General features: G+C 47.9%; 1 protein-coding gene across 1 annotated transcript in view; it reads left to right on the top strand.

Moving 5' to 3' along the window:
* ERICH6B (glutamate rich 6B) overlaps positions 1–21518 on the top strand; it is a 49116-nt gene that overhangs the window by 12724 nt on the left and 14874 nt on the right. Inside the window, exons 3-11 of the mRNA XM_032402542.1 lie at positions 2186–2234; positions 4857–4870; positions 5559–5737; positions 6066–6263; positions 11217–11294; positions 12245–12283; positions 15931–16019; positions 18709–18845; positions 20278–20339. Of these exons, the coding sequence (XP_032258433.1) occupies positions 2186–2234; positions 4857–4870; positions 5559–5737; positions 6066–6263; positions 11217–11294; positions 12245–12283; positions 15931–16019; positions 18709–18845; positions 20278–20339 (845 nt within the window). The remainder of the gene's footprint in view (positions 1–2185; positions 2235–4856; positions 4871–5558; positions 5738–6065; positions 6264–11216; positions 11295–12244; positions 12284–15930; positions 16020–18708; positions 18846–20277; positions 20340–21518) is intronic.

Here is a 21518-nt window from a genome sequence, read left to right as displayed (position 1 = left end):
CCCTTTCTCTTCTTTAAAGAAATGATTTTCCCCATGGTTTGCAGGGAAATCCAATAAAATTAGATGAGCAACTTGAATACAAATGCAGCATCAATCCCCACTGAATAACCCATAGCTCCATATGACTGATCTCCCTGAGAGGTTCCAAATAGTTTTTGTAAAATGTGGGTGTCCACACTGCGGTGTCAGAGTCCGAAGATCCAGCACATGGTGGGGCCTTCGGCCTTGGGCATGTCACTTTCTCAAAGTTTCAGTTTCCCTTTGTATAAAAATACCTTTCTTCACAGTGTGGTTGCAATATTTACATAAAATAAATGTATCTTGAAATGCTTTGAAAGCTCTCCCACACCATACAATTGTAAGGTGTGAAAACGCTCTTCTGCTCTCACATGGGCAGGAGGTGCTAGAAGGAGGGACCATCTATGTTATATCACGCTGTCATAGAACATGAAACCACCTCATAATGAGGCCCCTTTGGGATTTTTTTTTTTTTTTTTAGAACCCAAGACCTTCCTAAAGATGAATTCTGTTCTGTGGCAAATAATGCCAGAGATGTCACAGGATATTTTGATTTATAATGGTTTTGCTCCATAGTATTTTGATACGCATAATCTGCTGGATTTGATTTTCTTTACCCTCGCTACCCCCTCTTCCATAGCTCCAAATGCTGTTTGGCCTAAATGCTATTATAATTCTTTTGCCTTTTCCAGTTGAGAGTTGCTACCCCAATAACCCTTTCCCACAGAGCACCTAGCAGTTTTCTGTGTATTTAAGAAGAAAGGTGTGCAATATATCGATAAGGCAGGGACGGAGAGCCAGCCAATTTGTCAGGCAGGAAACTTCACAGATGGTGAGAGAGCTCCACAACCAGGGTGCCCCGGGTGCAACTGGTGGGGGAGATGCCGAGCCCTGGGGCCGGTCGCTCGCAGCCTCCACTCTGCTCCTGAGCAAACAGCATCAATTTCTGTACGTGTCTTGCCCAGACGGTCAGGAGCGCAGTCGGGGGGCATAGGGCGTGTGTTGTATATTTCGTGATCCTTGTCTCCTTAAATTCTCCCAGCCATTACTTATCCCATTGTCACAAATGAAGAACCTGGAGTCCAAGAGAGGGTAGGTGACTACTCCAAGGTCATGGGAAATCAACAGGCGTCCCTTCTCCCTCTTGTAATCACCTCTCTTTCTTTTCTCCTTTCCTTCCTCCTGTCCTTCTTTGTTTGGGCTTTTTAATAAATTTTGTACATACTTTAAGAGAATGACATAAAAAAATAAAATCTACTTTTGTTCATTTTTTAATGGGAAATTTGAAAAGCAGAAAGTGGAAAAGCATCACCCCATCTACCAACATCCAAATATAAATAAAGCTGATTCACTCTTTAGTGATTTTTATTCTGTCCTTCCCGCTCTTATTTTGTCTATGTTGGGTGGTAGTGGTCCTTGGTTTGTAGCTTTGTTCTGTTGTGTTTTTACTGTTTTAAACATACTGTATGTACAAGTTTATATTTCATTTTTGTAACAGAATTGTGACTTCAATATTTGCCCGTATTGGTTAACCTTTGTAGATATCATTTTAACGGCCAACTAATATTCCTCAATAATAGTCTGTGTCATGGGTAAACTGTGGATAAGTATAAGTGTTGAACATTTAAGTTTAAATTTCAAGTTCTGGTTCTCATTTCTTTACTACTTCCACTGGGCCAGTCTCTATTATTAGAATTGATGGCCTATTCTATCCCAATCGTATGTGAAATTCTTGATGTATCATTCAAGGCAAATGGGTGATTAAACAATGCAAACAATTTCTTTGAAATTAAAACTCATTTTTAAAATATTTAGATCCTCTGAACCTCCATCACCTCTTCTGTGCAGATATCCCTCATCTCATGATAGAGCAAGGCCTCTTTGATAACCCAAAGATTAACAAAGCAAACTTGAATTTCCAAAATCCCTGATTTCATGAAAATTATCTTCTTGAGTTCTCAATGACTTTATAAAATTTAACCTTGTAATTTCCAAGGGAAACCATTAAGAGAGACAACACCAGTGAAAAGTAAAAATAGAAGAATTCTATAAACCGGGACCTCTCCACCCCAAACCCAGCATCACATACTTAACAACGCACTCTCAAATTGAAAAAATGATGCCTTCTTTTTTTTTCAATATTGTCTTTCTGTTCTTTTTCCAATAGAATTAAAGATTACTTCTTCATATCAAACCCTGCCTCATCCTACCACAAGGTAATAGTTTTCTTTTTGGATAAATCAGGTGGAAATTCAGACTTAGGGATGATGAGTCAGGAGCCTCTGCAGTCCCAAAGACAGGAATGGCGGGGGCAGGTGGTGTGGAGGTGCAGGGTTCAGGCCCCCTGAGGAAGGAGGAATCCAGGCAGAGGGGAGGGTATCTCTGGGAGTCACACGTAAAGGACCTCCCACCACTGCCCCCTCTGCCACTCAGCCACTCACAGGGCGAGGGACGGGTCCCAAGATCCGAGTCCTGGGCGCCCAGAACTACAGAGATGAAAAGGTAAGAGCCATCTGAGTCTGCAGAGAAGGTCTCAACCAGGAAAAGATAGCAAGGGGCTTGTGGCCATGCTCACGGTGAATGGATGGATGAATGCCCAAAAGAGAGTCGCCATTTTCCTTCCTCAGGCAGGTTCCCAAGGTCTCAGTCACCCTTCGGTGGGCAGTCATTAAACTGCCACAGGGCTTGACGCATGCAAGACGGTCACTAACATACCTATGGAATGAATGAGTAAATGCCTCCTATGTGCTCAGCTCCGGAGAAACCAAGGTGGGGGCGGTACCCCAGACTTCCGTCTCCCAGTCCTCGTCCTTGGGTCTCCTCCCCTACACTCCGTCCCCCAAGGATGACTGCAGGACGTCTGTGTCCGCTGGTCAGGTGGGTTGGCACTGGATACAAAGGAAGCACAAGGCCAGTTTGGTTATGGTGAGAAGCTGGGATGAGATCCCTGCTCTGCGGCCCAGGGAAGCTACAGGCTACAACTTGAGGGCTGCCCCTCAGCCCGGGGAGGCCGGCCCCCATTGCTGCTCTCCACTGGCCCCTGAGCTCCACGCTTCACGTCCCAGGGGGCTCAGCAACGTGGATGGGACAGCATCACCCCCACTAAGGCAACGCATAAGAGGCAGTGGCTCTTTGGAGGCCCCTTCACCTCCGTTACAGACGCCACAGCATCGGAAGCACTGTGGCCGTGAGCACGGGAAGGCCTGGCACTGAGGACAGGGGCTCGGAGCCGTGTGCCATCGGGTAGCCACGCACTCTCCTTGTGCCCCGGGTTCTTCATTTGTGACATGGGCCCAGGAGGAGTTTCCGCCTCATGAGGCTGTGGTGCGGACTCGATGAGTATTATCGCACAGGGCTCCCTGAGCGCAGGGGCTCAGTACGTGCTACGGGTCGCTGTCATTCCCCGTCCTGCTCCCCGCAAGCCACCGCATGGAAACTTAGCACGCCCAGAACAAGAGTCGTGATTCCCGGTCGGCTTTATTCCAAACATATGCACCCATCCAGTCCTTTATCCACATTCCAGCTGAGTGGCTTTCCTGTCACGGAGGAGTTCGTGGGGATCAGAGAGGCCCTGGGTTTTCCTGACACCAGGTTGCTGGGAGACTGAACCTACAAACCACTTTAGGCAGGAAGTGTCACACTCCTATTTGTTTGTTAAGGCGGGGAGCCGGGAAAGGTCAGGTCAGGTGTTTCATGGGTCCCTTATAAACAGGAAGGTTCCCTCTCCCACTCCTACGCATGCCCTGAAGCTACCCCCCCGGCACACACAGGCCCCTTCCCCACTCTGAAACAGCTGAAGCAGCAGGCCTAGAACCATCCACTGTCCCCAGGATCTAGGATCTAGTGGGTCCTCCTGTGCCCTTCTATTGCAGACGGGGCAGGGAGCTGGTATTTGGCCCAGGTAGGCCAGAACCCCAGTCCTGCTTCCATAGGTGCCCCCAGAAGACCCCGCCACGTCGCAGCCCAGGGCAGGTGTGGCAGGGAGGATGCTGAGTAAATGTACATGAAGATGGCAATGACCAGATGGGCCCACCATTACCTTAAGTATGATCCCTCTGTGTGTTTGGCAGCTCTGACTTCTCAAAGTCCTTTCGTGGGGACTTGCATTACCTCCTTGGGTCCTAGGGAGCACCTGGTAAGTGAAGTAGGACTTGCATTATCCCCTTAAAAGAATAAAGCCCAGGAGAGTCTCCTGATCTGGCCTTGAGGCCTGGAACGGGACAAGAGTTGACAGTTGCCTAAAGAGCTTACCTTTGTCCACTTGTTCTTGATCCCTGTGGTCACCTGATCTAGGATCTGCTATCTTGCCCACTTGACCCCATTCCCCCTTTTCAGTGGTGCGATGCCCTCACCACAGGCTGGCACAAACCCAGGCCTTCCCATGGGTCCCTTGGAAGTGAAACAAGATCTGCCGTAACTCCCACAGACGCTGGGCCTCTTCTCTCCCTCAGCCTCTTCGCCCTCAAGTCTCAGACCTCAGCCTCCCTGTCCCTCTGTGCCTGGGGGGAGGGGGGTGGCAGGCGCTGACCCAGGCAGGGAACAGGCCCGTCTCTGAGGGGCCACCGAACTGCTTCCCTCGCCAGTAAGAACAGCAGTGGCCCACACTCCCTTGGCCCCCCTCCCCCGGCAGGGACCTGTGACAGGTATGATTATCAAAAAGGTGCAGAAACTGAAGCCCAGAGACGTTAAATAAGTTACCCAAAGTTACTCTTCTCTAGTGCAGGAGCCAAGATTCAAGCTTGGGTCGTTTGACACCAAAGTCTGTTTTCTCTACCAACCATAGTCACTGCCCATTTATATGTTGGGCATTTTCCCTACACTTGTCTTTGCCATTTCAGCCAGATTTCGTGAGGTGAGTTCAGGGCTGAAACACCCCAAAGACCGCTCTCATCCCTTTGAATGACAGTTTTTTGTCCCCAGCTAAAAGCCAGAGGTCTCTGAGGAAGAACACAGTGTGGGTCCGTGTGTTGGGGGGGTCCCTTTTGAGCCTAAGGTACCAGATGGCAGGGACTCTGCCTCAGAGCCCATGCTCTGTCATCAGGCCCTGTGGAAACCTTTCTTGATAATGGTGGTACTTGTAGTGGGCAGACTAGAGGGGACAGACCTCGGTGCTTGATTTTAAGCTGCTACAGCATCTACTTTGGTATTTTTCCCACTCTACCTGAGACAGCAGCAAGGCAGGAAGGGCCACCGGAATGGGCAGTGTTGTGTGCCAGGAAGGATGGAGAATGTTCTGGAACATTAGACTGTCAGTTATGGAAGCCTGGCCCATTGGCCTTTGAAGGCATCCACAGAGCCTTTTACTGAACACGAAGCAGCGGTCAGCCGTATAGGGCTCTGCTGCCCGGAATGGCACACGGGCCTATTTACCATCATCTACTAGCTGGTCCCTTCTCACCTGTGACATCCACCATCTGGGACGGGCAGAGTCTGCAGGAGCCGGAGAGTAGCCACCCCATCTGCCCAGCAGGCCATCGCCCCCAGTGCCTGACCTGGCCTCTGGGCGCAAGTTGACCTGCCTCTGTGCTCCCCTCTGACAGGAGCTCAGCGACTAGCCCTTCTAAGGGGAATATCCTCTTCTCTGTCCCGCCTTCCATCTCTGAACTTCCCCATGAGTCTCCATTCGATAACATAACGCCTTCTACCTCGTACGTGCAGCAAGATGGAGAACTTCTGGCCTGGCAAGACCGGAGCACGCAGACAGAATGGATCTATAAGAGTAAGCAGGGGACGGGGGACTGCACCCTGCTGGCCAACACGTGGGGGGCGGCAGGGGGAAGTGCATTCCATGGGTGTGAGATATCGTGGCTCAACTATTGCCCGTCACGCTAATGACATACACCTGCTTCCCGTGCCATTCGAAGTGGAGGTTTAGGTAAGAAGTTAAACTGCTCTACTAGCCCCACTTCCCCTTTCCTCCATCCCAGAGCCCCCCTCAGAGAAACATCAGCAAAGTGCTGAAACAAATACCTTTTTCAATCTTTCCCTCTCTTTTCATTAGTCTTCTTGTTCCTGCTCTACATGAACTCAGGCCCTATTTCCCTCAGGGACACAGGCCATTACCTTCCCAGATTACAGACGGGCTCCTTGGGGTGATGGGCTGTACCCGGATGATCACGTGGACGGTGGCAATGGCACTGTGTCTCAGCAGGCAGTCAGAGCCGGCCCTGATTCCCAGCCGGCCAAAACCAGCTGCAGCATCAACTTCCATAGCCACAACTGGGAGACGCTCAAGAGAGAGTTTGGCAAGACTGCATTGAGAATCTTAATCCCCTGCCCAATTAAGCCCAAAGTCCCCTCACCCTAGGATCCTGGCATGGAAGACGGAGCAGCATTGCTTGCCATTATTAATAATTTAAATCCCGCCTTCATGAGATTGATCCATCATGGGTTCACAGATTCATTTCACAGCTGTCGTCATGGCAGCGGTAAATTAGATTCCCTGCTCACCTCTTCCCTGCCCGCATCCATGCCTGCTCTATTTTGTAGCTCAAATGTGGTTAAATGGAATTAGGCACCAGAAACCCTATGAGGGAGGGTGGAGAGGCAGAGGGCAGGCCAGCACAAGCCAGGAGCTCATCGGCACAAGCAGCTCCAGAGGAGGAGGATTTTTACAGGTGAAATCAGTTCATGTGGGACTTTTGTCAGCATGTGCACTCCAGTGGGGCCCTGAGAACTGGAACCATTTCGAAGTCAATAAGCATGACAGCTGGGAAAAATCTGAGCATTTATCTGAATATTCATAAGCAGGATTCTAAAAGTCATTTACTGGGTAATAGCCTGTAAAGTGCCGGTGCTAAGCTTGAAAGGATGTGAGAAGGGGAGACAAGAGATAGAAGAAGGCTGGAGTGAGGGAAGGGGGGCCCCAGAGCCAGTTCATCCCACTGTGGACCCACCTCCAGAGAGGGAGCCTCCTGCGGTCATAGTTTCATTTGACCTGTTCATTCTCAATCCTTTTGGCCCCTAGGCTTAATTTACAGAACTAGTGATGTCTGCATCTAATTGGGGTTTTAAGCACTCTGCATATTTGGCCTGTAGGGGCGTGTTTTGCAGCTAAGTGTCTTTCTAGGACTGAGATCCTTACAGCCGACATATGGTCAGGTCAGTGCTTAGTAAAAGTCTAGCCGCCCACAGTAAATGCCTACTGATCAAATACTGCGACAGGGGTGGCCTGGACCAAAGGTGTGCTGGGTGTTGGAGCCTCTGAGCCTCCATCAGTGACACAGCCCAGGTTCCTGCAGTTATGGGAGGGGATGGTGGGTAGAGCAGAGATTGAAACACAAGGAAAAGCAATCGATTCTCTAAAATTCACAGAGGTTTTTCTTTCCCCTTCTGCCTTTGGTTTGCAATCTGTCCTTTGGAGAGCATTGGTAATGGTCGGGCAAACCTTGCCTGTAATATATACATGATTGTGTCTGGGCAACAGAATGGGGCAAATAGATGACAAAGATACTTCCGTCTGAGGGTTAAGAAGTTGTAAGAGAAAGTGACAGGGTGCAGGAAAAACCCAGGAAGAATGGAGCTCCAGGAAGGCAGAAGGGCTTGAAACCACATCCAGAGGCGAGAGAAGGTGACACGGGGAAAGCGATGTGTGGGGGGTTGGGGATGGGGCCCATGCCATGGAGGAAAGCTAGTCCTTCTGCAGCTGGAATACAGAACCCTGAGGATTCCCAAGCATGGCAGATGCAAAAGAGAATCTGCTTTCAGCCCAGGGCAGAAGCGACCCATCCAGTTGGTGGAGAAACACAGATGATCAAGGCAAAAGCAATCCAAAATGCTGGCTGTGGGGGGTTGAGGGCCAGTAGGAACAGCAGAGATGAGAGCAGGCAGAGATATTGCCGTGCATCCCCGTTCCCGGTTGCCTGTAAGGATGCAGATTTCCAGCCTTACCAGGATCCCTGTCTGTATGCTTAACACGATCCCCAGAGGACTCATAGGCACCGGAGCATCGGAGAACCGGAGAACCTCAAGTGTAGGATGAATTTCATGGGTCCTAGTTTCCTACTTTTAGAGCATTTGTAAATTATGGGATTGTTCAACCCCAGGGGGCCAGAAACAGCATTTCACATGGCAGGGTCCTTCTCAACAAATAAGACTTTGAACTAAATCTGGAGGGAAAACACCCAGATAAATCCTTGAAACCTATTACTACAGAGAGTGGCAGGTCTGATAGGGAAGGAATGCTAAAGGCACCAGAAATGCCTCATGAGCCATGTAAGGAGGTATTCCGAAGGGGGACCAGAAAGACTATTTATGGCCTCAGGTGTCTACCTGTCCAGGCACAGAGCAGGGCCATAAAGAACTGCAGGAGTTCTAACACAGAGCATTCTACCCATGATTGTAAAAATCCTCAAGACTTAGTGCCTGGCACATAGTGAGCACCTATAAATATTTATTAAACACTTGCAAAATTGTTGTTGAATCCTCATCTAATTCGAGATCAGACATGGTGACGAGAGGGTGTATCCTACTCCCAAGAAAACAGTCTGGTTGGGAAGGGGGCTGCATACAGAAATAGATACAGAAAGAGACACTATTTGTCTCTCGGATAAACAGAGGGAGCAAGTGCCTTCAGTAGCGTAGTCTGCTTCGAGCCACCTGGCCAGATGGAGAAGAGCGTTGGAGAACTCCCAGAAGTGCAAACAAGCGTTCGTGCAGTTTCCTGCCATGGACTCAGATTTTGAAAGATCGCACACAGAGGTTAAAGAAAAAATGACAAAGTTCCCTATGATAAAGGTAGGAAAATGGCTCAAACCTTAAGAATAGTGCCAGGAGAGGGACGCCTGTGTGGCTCAGTCAGTTAAGCATCCAACTCTTGATTTCGGCTTAGGTCGTGATCCCGGGGTCGTGAGATTGAGCCCCACGGCAGACTCCTTGGAATTCTCTCTCTCCCTCTCCTTCTGCCCCTCCCCCTGCTCATGCATGCTCTCTAAACAAACAAAATCTTAAAAAAAAAAAACAGGAATAGTGCCAGCAGAGCTGAAGCCCAGGATAAACTTATTCTTACCAGAAGATCATCGTTGTCATCACCATCACCATCATCACGCAGGCAGCCACAAAAGGAGGGGCCCTTTTAAAATGTGGTTGGGGCAAAAAGAAGATTAAGGTAGACAGGTCCACTGTTTAGTGCAATGCGGAGGAATGATTCAGAGAAAGTCAGGTTCTTCAATTGCTATTTAATTTTGACGTCACTGTGAAGGAAAATGATCTCCAGATTGAAATGGATGCAACAAAATTTGGCAAAAAATAGCAGAAACCAAAGACTGGTGAAAAGATCAGAAGGGAATGGTAACTGCTGTGTCCTGCCCTGGATAAAATATCCACCAGAGTGTCTATAGAGTGAGAGTATCTTAATCACGTTTATAGTTTCTGAGGAAATGGGAAATGAGTCTGTGACCAATCCAGGGCAAATATTGAGAGCAGAATGACCACAAGAAACCAGCGTAAGATCAATAAGAACAAATCAAGTAACACTGGGTTTAGGTCACTTTTTTGGACAAAGTGTAGATAAGGGAACAGTGATAACCCAGTAGACCCAAATTCCACAATGGGTTTCATTTTCAAAGCCTTCCTGATGTTCCTGTGGACAAGATAGAGAAATATCAGGTGGGTGCTCACGAAAGATGATAGAATGATAACTGTTGAATAACCACCCAGAGACACTGCTTAAAGATGAGAGTCAACCCCATTTCCAGTGGGGAGCCATAGGGCTCTGACCGGCACAACATTTTATCATAGACCTGGACACAGACATAGGAGGAATATTTATGTTTGCAGATTACCTGAAGCTGTTGCTTGATGGGAATAACATAATCAGATCCTAAAAGAGCTTGACAGGCGGAAACATTGAACGGGAAATAGCTAGATACTAGATAAGGTCAACTTATATTAGATCCTGCTCTTGGGCCCACAGAAATAATAGGGTAGAAAAGTACAGGGTGGGGAAGCCCTGTTTGTTGTAGATACTTCACTCATCCACAAGTTCAGTAAGTCAGCGGTATGACCAAGGTGAGTGCCAGAAAAGCTAACGTTTACATGAAGGGAAATCAGTCGTGCTTTAGCCTGCATTGGAGGGCCAGCCCCAGGACACCTGTTCAGTGTGGGGGCTGCCGCCCTCCAGGAGAGCTCGAAGCAGACTGGGGGAAGAGAGTGGCGGGAGGCGGACCTGGGCACTACGTCATGCCCAGAACTGTTGAAGTGAAGGGCGATGGTTAGGCTGGAGGACCCATGGCTCTGAGCTAGGATTGCCTTCAAATATCTGACCACCTGCCACACAAAGATGAGACCTGCCTCTCTGCGTGTGCCCTGAAGGGAAGCATGTTAAGAAAACGAAATGGTTCCTACCAGGCAGAGCTACGCCACAGTGGCATGAGTTTTCTTACAAGCCGGAGAGCTGCTTGTCCGCACGGGGCTCCGTGTCGGCTGAAGAACGAGCAGGCCCCAACACAGAAGCGGGAGGCTTCTCATCCGGGCACCTCAGGCCAGGCTCGAATCCTGCCACCCCCGGGAGCGGATGGAGCAGTTTGCCTCTGCTTTTTCACCACTGGTGTCTGCCACGCTCTGCTCTGAAGACTGGTATATCCAGGGTGTGTGTGCACACATGCATTTAGGGAGAGGGAGCGGTGGGGGAAGGTGCAAAAAAGGAACAGGGGCTGCAGAATTCCAAAAGACATAAAATAACGGTAGCCAAGAACTTACAAAATTCTCAAAAAATACAGTAGCCTCCCGCTGCCTATCTTAGCGGATCTGTGCTGCAGCCCCCTGGCTTCCCAGCCAGCAACCACTGATTGAAGAGCGGAGATACCCGCTTCCTGTAGGGACGGGCATAGCCCCATTCAAGTCTCCACATGGCCTCGGAGCCACTTGGAGCTCTAAAATCTACCCCCCAAACCCCAGCCATTCCGTCGATCCTGAGGAGCCCAGCTGGCCCATGGTGACCAGAGGAGAGGGCCGCAGAGGGCTGCATCTCCCGACCACTGCTTTACTGCTGTCCTGCGGTAAGTTAGCGAAACTAGACAGGAGGCGAGGCAGGGGACGCATCCAGACATGGCCTCAGTGCCCTCCAAGCCGCTCCTCCCCTCTGCGGATCAGCCTTGGGCACCAAGGAAGAACCTGAGGCCCTAAATGTCTGATATTAAGCCCCTGCAAAGGGTGAGGTTAAAATCGCTAAATGGTCACCTTCTTCTGTCTTCTAACAGCACCTGGAAAATCAAAAGTGAAAGCAGGACAAGAAATGTCAATAACCACGCTATCCTCTTTAAAGTCGGGTTCAGAAGGTATTTAAATTTTATAATTTTATGATGATTTTAAATGACTTGCAGGAGTTACAGATCCATCCACGGGAAGGTAAGAAAAACAGAATTAGCCTGCCCCCAGCCAAAGAGAGACCTCTTTTGACCATTTTAGACTAAAGCAATCTTAATTAAGTCCTGTGGCTAAGGCGTTATTTCCAGGGCTTGACGCAAGGCTTAGGGCCCAGGGAAGAAACTGAGCCAAAGGGTCAAAATGCTTTCAAATTTGAATTAAAATTGAATTTTGAAGAGGGAGGAAATAGTATTTACCACTGGAATTATTGAAGGAAAGATAATAGGTTACCCATACTCAGCCCATTCCATGACACTTACTGTATACCTACATTTATTGTACACCTACTGCATACTGGGCAGGATATAAGATGGACAAAACCATCACACCCTCTGACAGATGGTAGCCACGCTTGTGGTGAGCAGAGCAGAACATATAGAGTTGTTGAATCACTATGTTGTATTCAGAACTTAAATTCTAATGCGCAAGATGAAATACGAACAAAGGGAGGGAAATCAATATTTGTTGAGCGTAAGCAACATGTCTCAAACTGCTGAAGTTTATGGAAGCTACTTATCCCAAAACACATGATCTCCACCTTGTCTCCCCCAGCTATTAGGAGGTGCTTTTTAAATTGATTCCCTCAGGGACGAAAAGGTGTGGATAAGGAATGCCTGGGTGGCTCAGTCAATTAAGCGTCTGCCTTCGGCTCAGGTCATGATCCCAGGGTCCTGGGATGTAGTCCCACATTGGGCTCCTTGCGCAGTGAGGAACATGCTTCTCCCTTTCCCTCTGCCCCTTCCCCCCCACCCCGCTTGTGCTCTTTCTCTCTGACAAATAAATAAAATCTTAAAAAAAAAAAAAAGTCCACATAAGTTCACCATACCACATCCTATTAATAATTGTTCTTATTCTTTTTCAGTGTATGTTATCCCTGATTTTTCTCACGGGGAAGAAAATGGTAAGCACCCAACATAACATATCCAAAGATCCCTGTTCCCTGCAGAGTGTCCTGGGCTGGGGATAGTGCCCCAGGAGAGTGGGTCCCTTGTTGGTCCAGCTTGCACCAAGTCCTAGAGAGGAATTAGGGACATGCTGGGCACACAGCCCCTGAACTTGGATGGGCTTCGATGTCCTTTCCTGAAGAAGAGGGATAGAATAAGAAGTAGAGAAAGGGTCTCTGGAGTGAGACAGAATGACCTGGGACAGAAGTCCATCTCTATACTCAAGAGCTCTGGTCTAGGGACCCCCACATTTAAAGAGGGTCCAGTCAATTGCTGGGCTACCTGAGGTCTAGACAGCAGGGCTTGATTGAGATGCATGGGCCCCTCCAAAGAGACTTATCCAGCAGCACCTTGGTAGGGAATAAATTGGAGCCCTACAAATGGTACCTTTAAAGACTTTTAATTCTTTATTAAGGAGGGGTTAATTGAATCCTATGAAGAGAAAGGAGAGAATCCTTATGGTGGCAAAATCCCATCTTACACCTATCACTCCATAAAACAAAAGCCCCACAATTAACCAGGCCCATCCTATTAGAAAACAATTTAGGGACTGCAATCTCTTGTCTTTCAGCATGGTGGGGGCTTACAAACATGGTGGCTTATCAAATGAACTCTCAGATTCTAGACAAAGCATCCCACCCACCGCCCCACCACCCCCAGAAGAGTACTGACCGATAGAATTTTCTTCATCTTATTCCATTCCCACGGAGAGTTTAGAGCCATGCTGCTCAAACTTTAATGTACAGAATCATCACCTGGGGGGGACATCTGGGTGGCTCAGTCAGTTAAGCATCTGCCTTTGGCTCAGGGTCCTGGGATCAAGTCCCGCATCGGGCTCCCTGCTCAATGAGGAGCCTGCTTCTCCCTTTGCCTTCGGCTCCCCCTGCTTGTGCTCTCTCTCTCTCTCTCTCTGTCAAATAAATAAATAAAAGAATGACCAGCTGGGGATCTTGTTAAAATGCAGATTCTGATTCAGTAGGTCTGTATTTCTCACAAGCTCCCAGCAGCAGCTACTGCTGCTGATCATCACATGGACCACATTTTGAGTAGCAAGGTTTGAGAAAAGCTTATAGATTTGTGCCCATAACAATCACCAGACCAGAGCCAATCCCTCCACCCACCTGTGGAGGCTAAAAAGGAATTTACTACAGGAGAGGTCGAGGAGGTGAAAACTGGACAGCCTCCTCTATGTGCCTATTTGTCAGCGGAGCTGGCTTGCTCGTTCTTCAGAGCTGGCCCCGGGGCTAGTCCTTTACTGCTTCTCCCCTCCCTTTCCTCATCTGCAATGTGGGGATCTGCCCTACAGGGCAGATACACACAGCTCAAACATCTCTCCCACATTCAGGAACTGTGGTTCTGTCAGGAAAAACCATTAGAAGAGAGGCACTGATTGGATGGAGAAAAATTAAGATTTGTTCTTGATCAGATGCAGAGAAGACACACCCTACTTGAGGGAATCCTGTATGCCTGGCATTTACTTACGGTAGCACTCTGGTGGGCCACCCTGAAGACAAGTCTATTGTTCCCATTACACAGATGAGGGGCCCAGAGTGCCAAGGGGCTGGGTGACACCACTCAAGGGCCTGTCACTTCCCCTGCCCACACCAGCCCTCGGGTAGAGCCACTTCAGGGGAAGATAATGATCTCACTAGAACAAAGGTAGAAGTTGACAGAAATCCGCAAAGGAAAAGTTAATTAGGCAGAAAGCTTTTCCTTCTCATTCAGCCCCAGTTATGGCTGTTACTGCATATTTACTGTGCTTGTCTTGACATGTAGACAGTGCCCATTGATGTTAATAAGGTTAATTATTATGTTGAATCGAACACTTCTGAACAGTGCCATTCAGTATTCAGGACTGCCCTGTCACCTTCTTCCCTTGATAAACACCTAGTTTGGGTTCCCTCCAATTAACTATGTATTATTCAAGAAAGCCGTATTAAAATAGGGCAATCACAAATGATGGGGATTTGCTGAGCTCTTAGGGCCACAGCCAGACTCTTGTCCTCAACGTAGGGCAGGCACTTACTCAAAGAATCTCATGTGGGAGGTGCTGCCCCTCAGTCTGTCCCGACCCGTTCTCCCAGTTCCTTCCCCTCTCCTCCCCAGTGACACCCAAAAGGACCGTCCTCCTCAGAGCTTGCTGGAATTCCCGTGGATTCTTATCAGGTTTTCCTGAACATCTTTTCAAAACTTTTCTCCACTGTTTCCGTGGCAGGCAGGCAGTCTGGGGACAAACAGTGTTTTTGGAATCGAGCTGAAAGGGCCCCGGTGCCTTGCCAGTTCGGAGGACCCCAGGGTGTGTGCAAGAACTAACAAAACGAATTGCTGGAAAGTCCTCTCAGCACAGGGTCTATCAAAGATGTGTCAGGTTTTTGTCAGAAATGAACCGAAGCTGGGGTAGGGGGTGTGCAGGCAGAAAGGCCCCTGAGCCCGTTGTCGGTGGGCAGATCCAGCCGAGTAGCATTCTCTATCCCAACAGAGTTTTTATCACTGAACCAAAATTGGGAAGGAGTGCGAAGTTCACGTGTATAGAGATCACGAAGAATGTCGCTTCTCCACCTCCAAAGGTGTCCTAGAGACACAAAATCAGCCAGACTAAGTCAGCCCTGCACCAACCTGGTAGATTTTCAGGGCTGTCTGGATGGGCCAGCTTGAAGGGGCTGCTCTCATTTCCCCAGGGGCCCAATGACTCTGTGAGAGCCAGTCCTCTGAGCTCCCGCCTCAAGAGCCACAGCTTCCCGGGAGCAGGAGATGGGGCCCAAGTTGTAATGATCAATTCCTTGATTCAATGTGCAGCCCGTCAACACTGGAGGCTCTAAGCCCCTCTCCTAGCCCAGAGTCAGCAGGCTGTAGCTGACCTTGAGAACAAAGGCATTTGCTCTCTGGAGGACTTTTTATGAGCTTACTGGCTTGAGAATACATCTCACGTGCTTTAACTCGCAATTATGAACCATATGCAAGTGTAGAAATCGGCAATTTTTTTACAAAACTGGCAAGAGATAGGAATATTTCTCAGGATTTCCAAGAGAAAATCACACTCGGAATAGATGTCTCCCATAATAAAACTAAAATCCTTCCCACAGCCTGCAGGGTCCTCTGTGAGCTGATCCTGGACCCCACCCCATTTCTGCTCCTGCTACCCTCCACACTCACTCCTCTCCAGACATATTGTGCCTCTTACAGTTTGTCAATTATGTCAACCGCACTCCCACCCACTGTCACCGCCGGGCCTTTGCACCTCCTAGCCTCTTGCCAGGAATGTTCTTTCCCAGTTATCTGCCTGCTTGCTCATTTCCTTCATTCGGGACCCACTCAGATGTCACTTTGTCAGGTAAACCTTTGCCATCCATCAGGAACACATACTTTCTCAAGTCAGCCACTGAAACTGACCCTTTGATTCCTATTTTATTAATATCCCCAAGTTGAATTTTGGGTAATTTGGTGAATTTACTTCAAGTCTTAACAATGATGCATGCATTTTTATTTAAACAGGCAAGGATAAATGCCATAACTCTGTTTCCTTTCGGTTTTGTTTTTGTCTGTTCCTTGTTATGGTTCTTTTTCCAAATGCCTTTCCTTCTGCTGTGCCTTCCAAAATCAAAAGTCTTGGATTTTGTTACCAAAGAGAACTTTTGGAACGATTTATTAAATGAGCCCATTGACTCACTGGAAGCTGAGGACATAGATGACAAGGTAAGTAAAAAACTCAAGACCACCTTCCTCCAAATGTTGGAGCAGGGTGGCCCGAGGCCAGCCAGGAACTGCCTCTAGAGCGCAGGGATTCCTAGCTTCACTCCATTGTTCGCACAGCCCAAGAAAGCTTTTCTTAAAACAGAAGTAGGTATGAATGACACATATTACATCAAAGTGGGTCAGAAGAAAACCAAATGTAGCATTCCACGGCCCTACTTTCAGAGCCCTGCTGGTAATATAAACACCCTCCAGATCACTTTTAAAGGCGGCAGAGCACAAAACAAAACATTTCATTTATCTAGATATCAAGGCAAGTCAGTCTTTGTAGAAACCTTCAAGAAAAATGAAGTTCAATTCCAGAAAGATGGAGTAGATGTACTTTTCCCACTTAGCACAGCTTAAAACCCTAGACGTCATCTATAAAACAAACAGAAGAAGCTTCTGAAAGGTGGACAGAAGTCAGACTGGCTAGGAAACGCAGGACCCAAGGAATGTCATTGCGGTGAGTTCCCTGAGTTTTCGTTCTGCTTCATCTATTCCTGGCGATGAAGTGTTGAAAGACAGCAACTCAGAAACCCCAACAGGCACAGACAACAAAAGCCTCAAGAAACACCTGCTATCTCTGACCAGGAAACCAAGAACGGGGCAGCCTGGCAAGACAGACACCGTAGACATCAGCCTCTGCCACGCAAGCAAACACCACGGCAACCAGCAGCAGATGACCCTCCCCAGATCTGTCGCCTGCTGCCACCACCCGCAGAGGGGTGCAGAACCAGCCCCGAGCATCAAGGGACGTCCTTTCCCCGGCTGGAGCCCGTAACCAGACAGAAGATGGGAAGTCATAAGAGTTTGAGTAAGCCTTACCTCTACAGTTTGCTACGTTGTCTTTCCTGCATGAATATTTTACCGGCTGGTACAGCCTGGTGCCTCTAACTTCCTGTGTCAACTTACTTCTAAGGCTTACAGTGCATGTTGATGCGGGTGAAAACATTAGTATGCATCCTTTCCATTATGGCTAAGAAACTTTCTCAGGATTCCAGGTACTAACTACAATCACAAGAGTGAAATCGTGTGTCCCCAGAACTCAAAATTAAGCAGATATATTTTTCTAAATTTACAATAGAAAAAGTGAAAAAAAAAAAAAGATAGGTTGGGTTCTTTTTTAATTATTTAATTGGGAAATTTTCTGGTCTCAGTTCATATTTAGCCCTAAATTTCTTGCTGTCCACACTTGCTTCTGTATACATTATATTAATGAGAATTGGTTTTCAAATACTGAAAAACCACATTAAAGGGAGAAAACACAATTTCTGGAACTCAAATTCACCTCATTGGACTTACTAAGACAGGAAAGTAAGCTCAGGCATTTTAGGAAGATTTTTCAGCAAGAGCTGAAATCTCAAGGAATTGTTTTAATTAGAAACTTGAATTATTCAGAACCCGTCAGCACACCCGTCAGCTGAGGTTCTCCGTGCCAGCCGGACGGAGCTGCAGTCACAGGAAGAAGGGAGACCTCGCCCGTGTGGTTGCACACAGCGCACTGGGAGGGCTCCATGTGACAGGAGCACTCCACTGGTTGGAGTTGGGGAGAGGCTTCTATAAAGAAGAGGCAGAAGCAGAGCAAGGACATTTTTGATTAGCCATCACTTAACACCCAATTGGCTGTTTGTGATCGGTTGTCCTTAGTTTTCGATGCATAACGTTGAGACATCTCATATAGGCTAAGATTCTGGTTTGCTCACCTAAGCCCCACCACATCAGAGCCACCTCCTGTAATAGCCTGCTCGTTTAATTAGCACCAGCAATGGGACAGGGGTATGCAGAGGCTGGGAATTGGGCAAGCCAGACAGGGGCACCCCAGCTTGTCCCCCAACCTAGAAAATCTGGCCAACCACAAGCTACATTCTTATATTTGTCCCAGCCCACACGCAACTTTGGATATGTCAGCCTTCCACTTACTATAGGAGGCTAATACGTTAATGGCATGCTATACCTGATCAGGTGTTGACCAACCACCATAACAACCTCAACTTGTAGGTGAGCAGGGCAACATGAAAGTGCCATGGTTTTCTTTGACAGCAAGCCAAATTTCACCTTCTGTCAAAAGGGATCCAGAAAAGAAACTTCCGTGAGGACCCACCTATGAGTCAGTTGTGGTTATTAGCTTCACAGACCTGGGATAGAATGCTCCAACTTACAAAATCAAAAGGCAGCTTGCAACATGATTACTTTGGAAGAATCTCTAAATACAGAATTGCCCACTTCTATATCATATTAGGTGCTACCCCGCCTTCCTGAAGACTGCCATCCTTCACTAAATAAGCAACCGTTCCTGCCAGGCCTTTCCTGCAACTCAGAAAGCCTGGTGTGCTCTTAAATCGTGGAAGCGTCTTTATGCTCTATAACCACCTCCACATTTGGAAAAAGGGTAGTTTCATGCTCTGAAAAGATTTGTTGGCATACGGCTGTTAAACAAACAAACCTTGAGCGAACTGGGGAGTGAGGAGTATGAGGATAATGGAAATACTCTTTAAAACAAATCTTGCTAGCCACAGTACTGTTCCCACTGTTTCTGTTTTTCTAATAGCATGGTGAAATCTCACCTGGCACCTTTGGGAGTCAGAAAAGTGCTTCAGTGGTAAGCCGTTAAGTCCCCTTTTCTGGGTGTTTCATTCTGTTCCTTTTGTAGCTTCTCAGCAGCTCCTATCAGGCAGTGTTTAGGACCATGCTCAAAGAAATGGCGGCTCGCAAAGAACAGGAAGAGGATATTGACGTCCCCATGACCGGAATTCTGGAGAGTGAAACCAGAAGGAAACTGGGAATTCTGTAAGTGACAGGAGATATCAAGCTATTGGTCAGTGGGTTCAGGCAGGCTAGCAGTAACAGCAGGGGAAGTCTAAATTGGGCCATCACAGAGAAAAGAGCAAGGCCAGGGCCAGGCGGGTCTGAGTCAAAAGAGCAGGTGCAAGAGCAAGGGCAAGCGCAGCGGGCAGGTGAACAGAATGATCTGGCTGCCAAAAGTCAAGAGCAAGGAAATCTACAAGCATGGGAGGTTCGGGATAGTATCAAAGGCTGACAGTGACAGAGGTTGGAAATCCAGGGCAAGAAAAGTCTTGGAGGGACCATGAGATTATACAGAAGTCTGGGGAGCAAGGCTCAGAGCCCTGGCCTTGTAGGAGAGGGGACAATGGGGGATCAAGGTCCTAGGCATCTGCCAAGAAATTCCTAGCTTCATCATAGGTTAGCTAATGCTCTTCCATGCTCCCCGGAGTGGGAAAAACCATGTGCTGCACCGAAGTGGGGGTCATGGCCAGAATCCCCAACTGGAGTGGGGAACAATAAGGTTATTGGAGACTTGCTGGCACCAAGTCTTTCTAGCTGTCATGGTCCCAGGTCACAAAATGCTCCTGAACTCCGTTTGTACATCCAGTCTGTGGTGCGTGGAAACTTGGATTTTCTTTTATCCAACTACCAGAAACCTTAGCAAGCAAGGTGCACATTCAGGCCTCCTGTACGTCTATTGCAGAACTGAGAACTTAAAATCTGTCCTGTCAAAAGCCTTCTTCTCAGATCCAGTTAAGCCTGGGAACCTCACTCCTTCCAGCACATTCCCTTTCAAAGGAGCTGTGATCTGAGAACCAGGAAGCATGCTGGAGACCACCCTTATTTGCAAGTAAAACAGCCCAAGCCATTGAAGTCCCAAGATGACTTGCTTTGTATATTGACATTCAAGGGGGGGGGGTAAGGGTTTGATCATTTTGAAGAGCTGTGCCTCAGTGTGGCTTTCATGATAAGTCATTTTGAATAAGATTATTTGAAATGTTTCCACTACATGCAAAGGGGTCTCGAGTTGACTGTCCAGTGCTATTCCTCCCAGCTATTTCCAAATGCAACCTTCACTGGGATATGTACAAGCCATTGAAAGATCAAGCTGCACAAGCTTAACTCATAGACCCAGGCTTGCATTTGGACCTCCCAGCCCTGTCTAGCTCCCGAGATGACCCTTGTTGAATTCATTTTGAAGGGTTTGGGAGTCAGCTTAGAGTCCAGGAGGCAAGCACTGAGTGAATACCATGTGCTGTCCCTTTATTCCTGAGTACTGACTGGAAGAAAAACAGAGTCCAAAAGCAGAGCAATGGGCCTGATTTTTCAACTATGAGAAACACCCAGCAGGCTCTAGCATTGTCTACACTGTGTAGCATGACGTGTACACATGAATTTAGTCCCAGCTTTTAAAAGTAATTCACATTCCTTTTAGGTTGAAGAAAAACTTTGAAAAATACAAGACAACAATCCTCTGGATTCTGAAGAAACGTGAAAGTAAGGACTGCTTTCCCATTTTCCATCCCGTGATCGGCTCTCCTGTGGGCATCTGGCTGCCTCTCACCTTCTGCCATGTACCCTAAAGGAGGCAGAAATGCTCCTCGCCTAGCTTGCGCACCTGCTGGGTTAGCAAGGTCCTAGCTGCCAGGGATAAAATATCAAGCAAGATGGACACAGCCTGGGGCCACCTTATCCTTTTTTGGGGGGTGTGGATGAGGATAGATAAGAAAGCAAGGGGATGCACGTACACAAGGGTTAAGTGCTATAGTAGGAAGAGGAGGCTGTGGAGCCCCACAGGAAGGCATCTAACCTAGATTTGAGGGGCTATCTAGATTCTTAACACACAGTTTGGGGAAGAATTAGCCCCTTTACCAGACACTGAAGACATCTGAGGTCCAGCTGTTAAGATTTGCCAATCATGGAGGTTGCCAGTGTTTTTAAGTCTAATTGTGGAAAACTTGGACCACGAGCCTAAGCCATGAGGCTACTTCGTTCAGAAACTCAAAGCCACCACATATCTTTCAGATGACTAAATCCAACTAACACAGAAATGGCGAGACTACCCACAGCAGACATAGCTAACCAGTCCTGGTGCTTTTTCTCGCGGATCCTCAGATTCCTTCCTAAGATCATGTTCCAGTGCCCCAGTACTGATTCATGCCCCTGACCTCACTCTTTGGGAGTAACTGCTGTGGACTAGGTACTCTCACATACTCTCTCTGATTCAAACGAATCTTCCTAACCACGTGAAGCAGGATAAAGAAGCTAAGGCTCAGGGAGGCAAGGAGACTTACCTGAGATCATCTAGCCATTGTGTGGGCACAAGCCACATTCTGCCCAATACCTCTCAGGCCAAACCTGGGGCTCATCCCCTTGGCATGTTCAATGAACAACAAAAGGCCAGTGTGTCTGGAGAAGAAAAAGTGGGGGCCTTCTAACCCTAGGTCTCGTGTCCTCACTGGAGTTAGGAGGCAAGGAGAAGAAGGAATGGCTACCTTCAGTTTCCATAATGGAAAGGCCCTGCCTTCCACCAATACTCACACAATGGGGTGCCCCCAAAACAAGGAGGGGGGTTCAGATGCTCAGCTGCCAAAACACAACAAACATCTATTCCACTTGTGATGCTGTATTTGTCTACTGCTCATAGTTCTGTTCCCTCTGGGCTGTAGACACCTG

This window comes from Phoca vitulina, unplaced genomic scaffold (genome assembly GCF_004348235.1).
Source record: "Phoca vitulina isolate PV1807 unplaced genomic scaffold, GSC_HSeal_1.0 scaffold5, whole genome shotgun sequence".
Classification (NCBI taxonomy): domain Eukaryota; kingdom Metazoa; phylum Chordata; class Mammalia; order Carnivora; family Phocidae; genus Phoca; species Phoca vitulina.
This window is presented reverse-complemented; position numbering and strand designations above follow the sequence as displayed.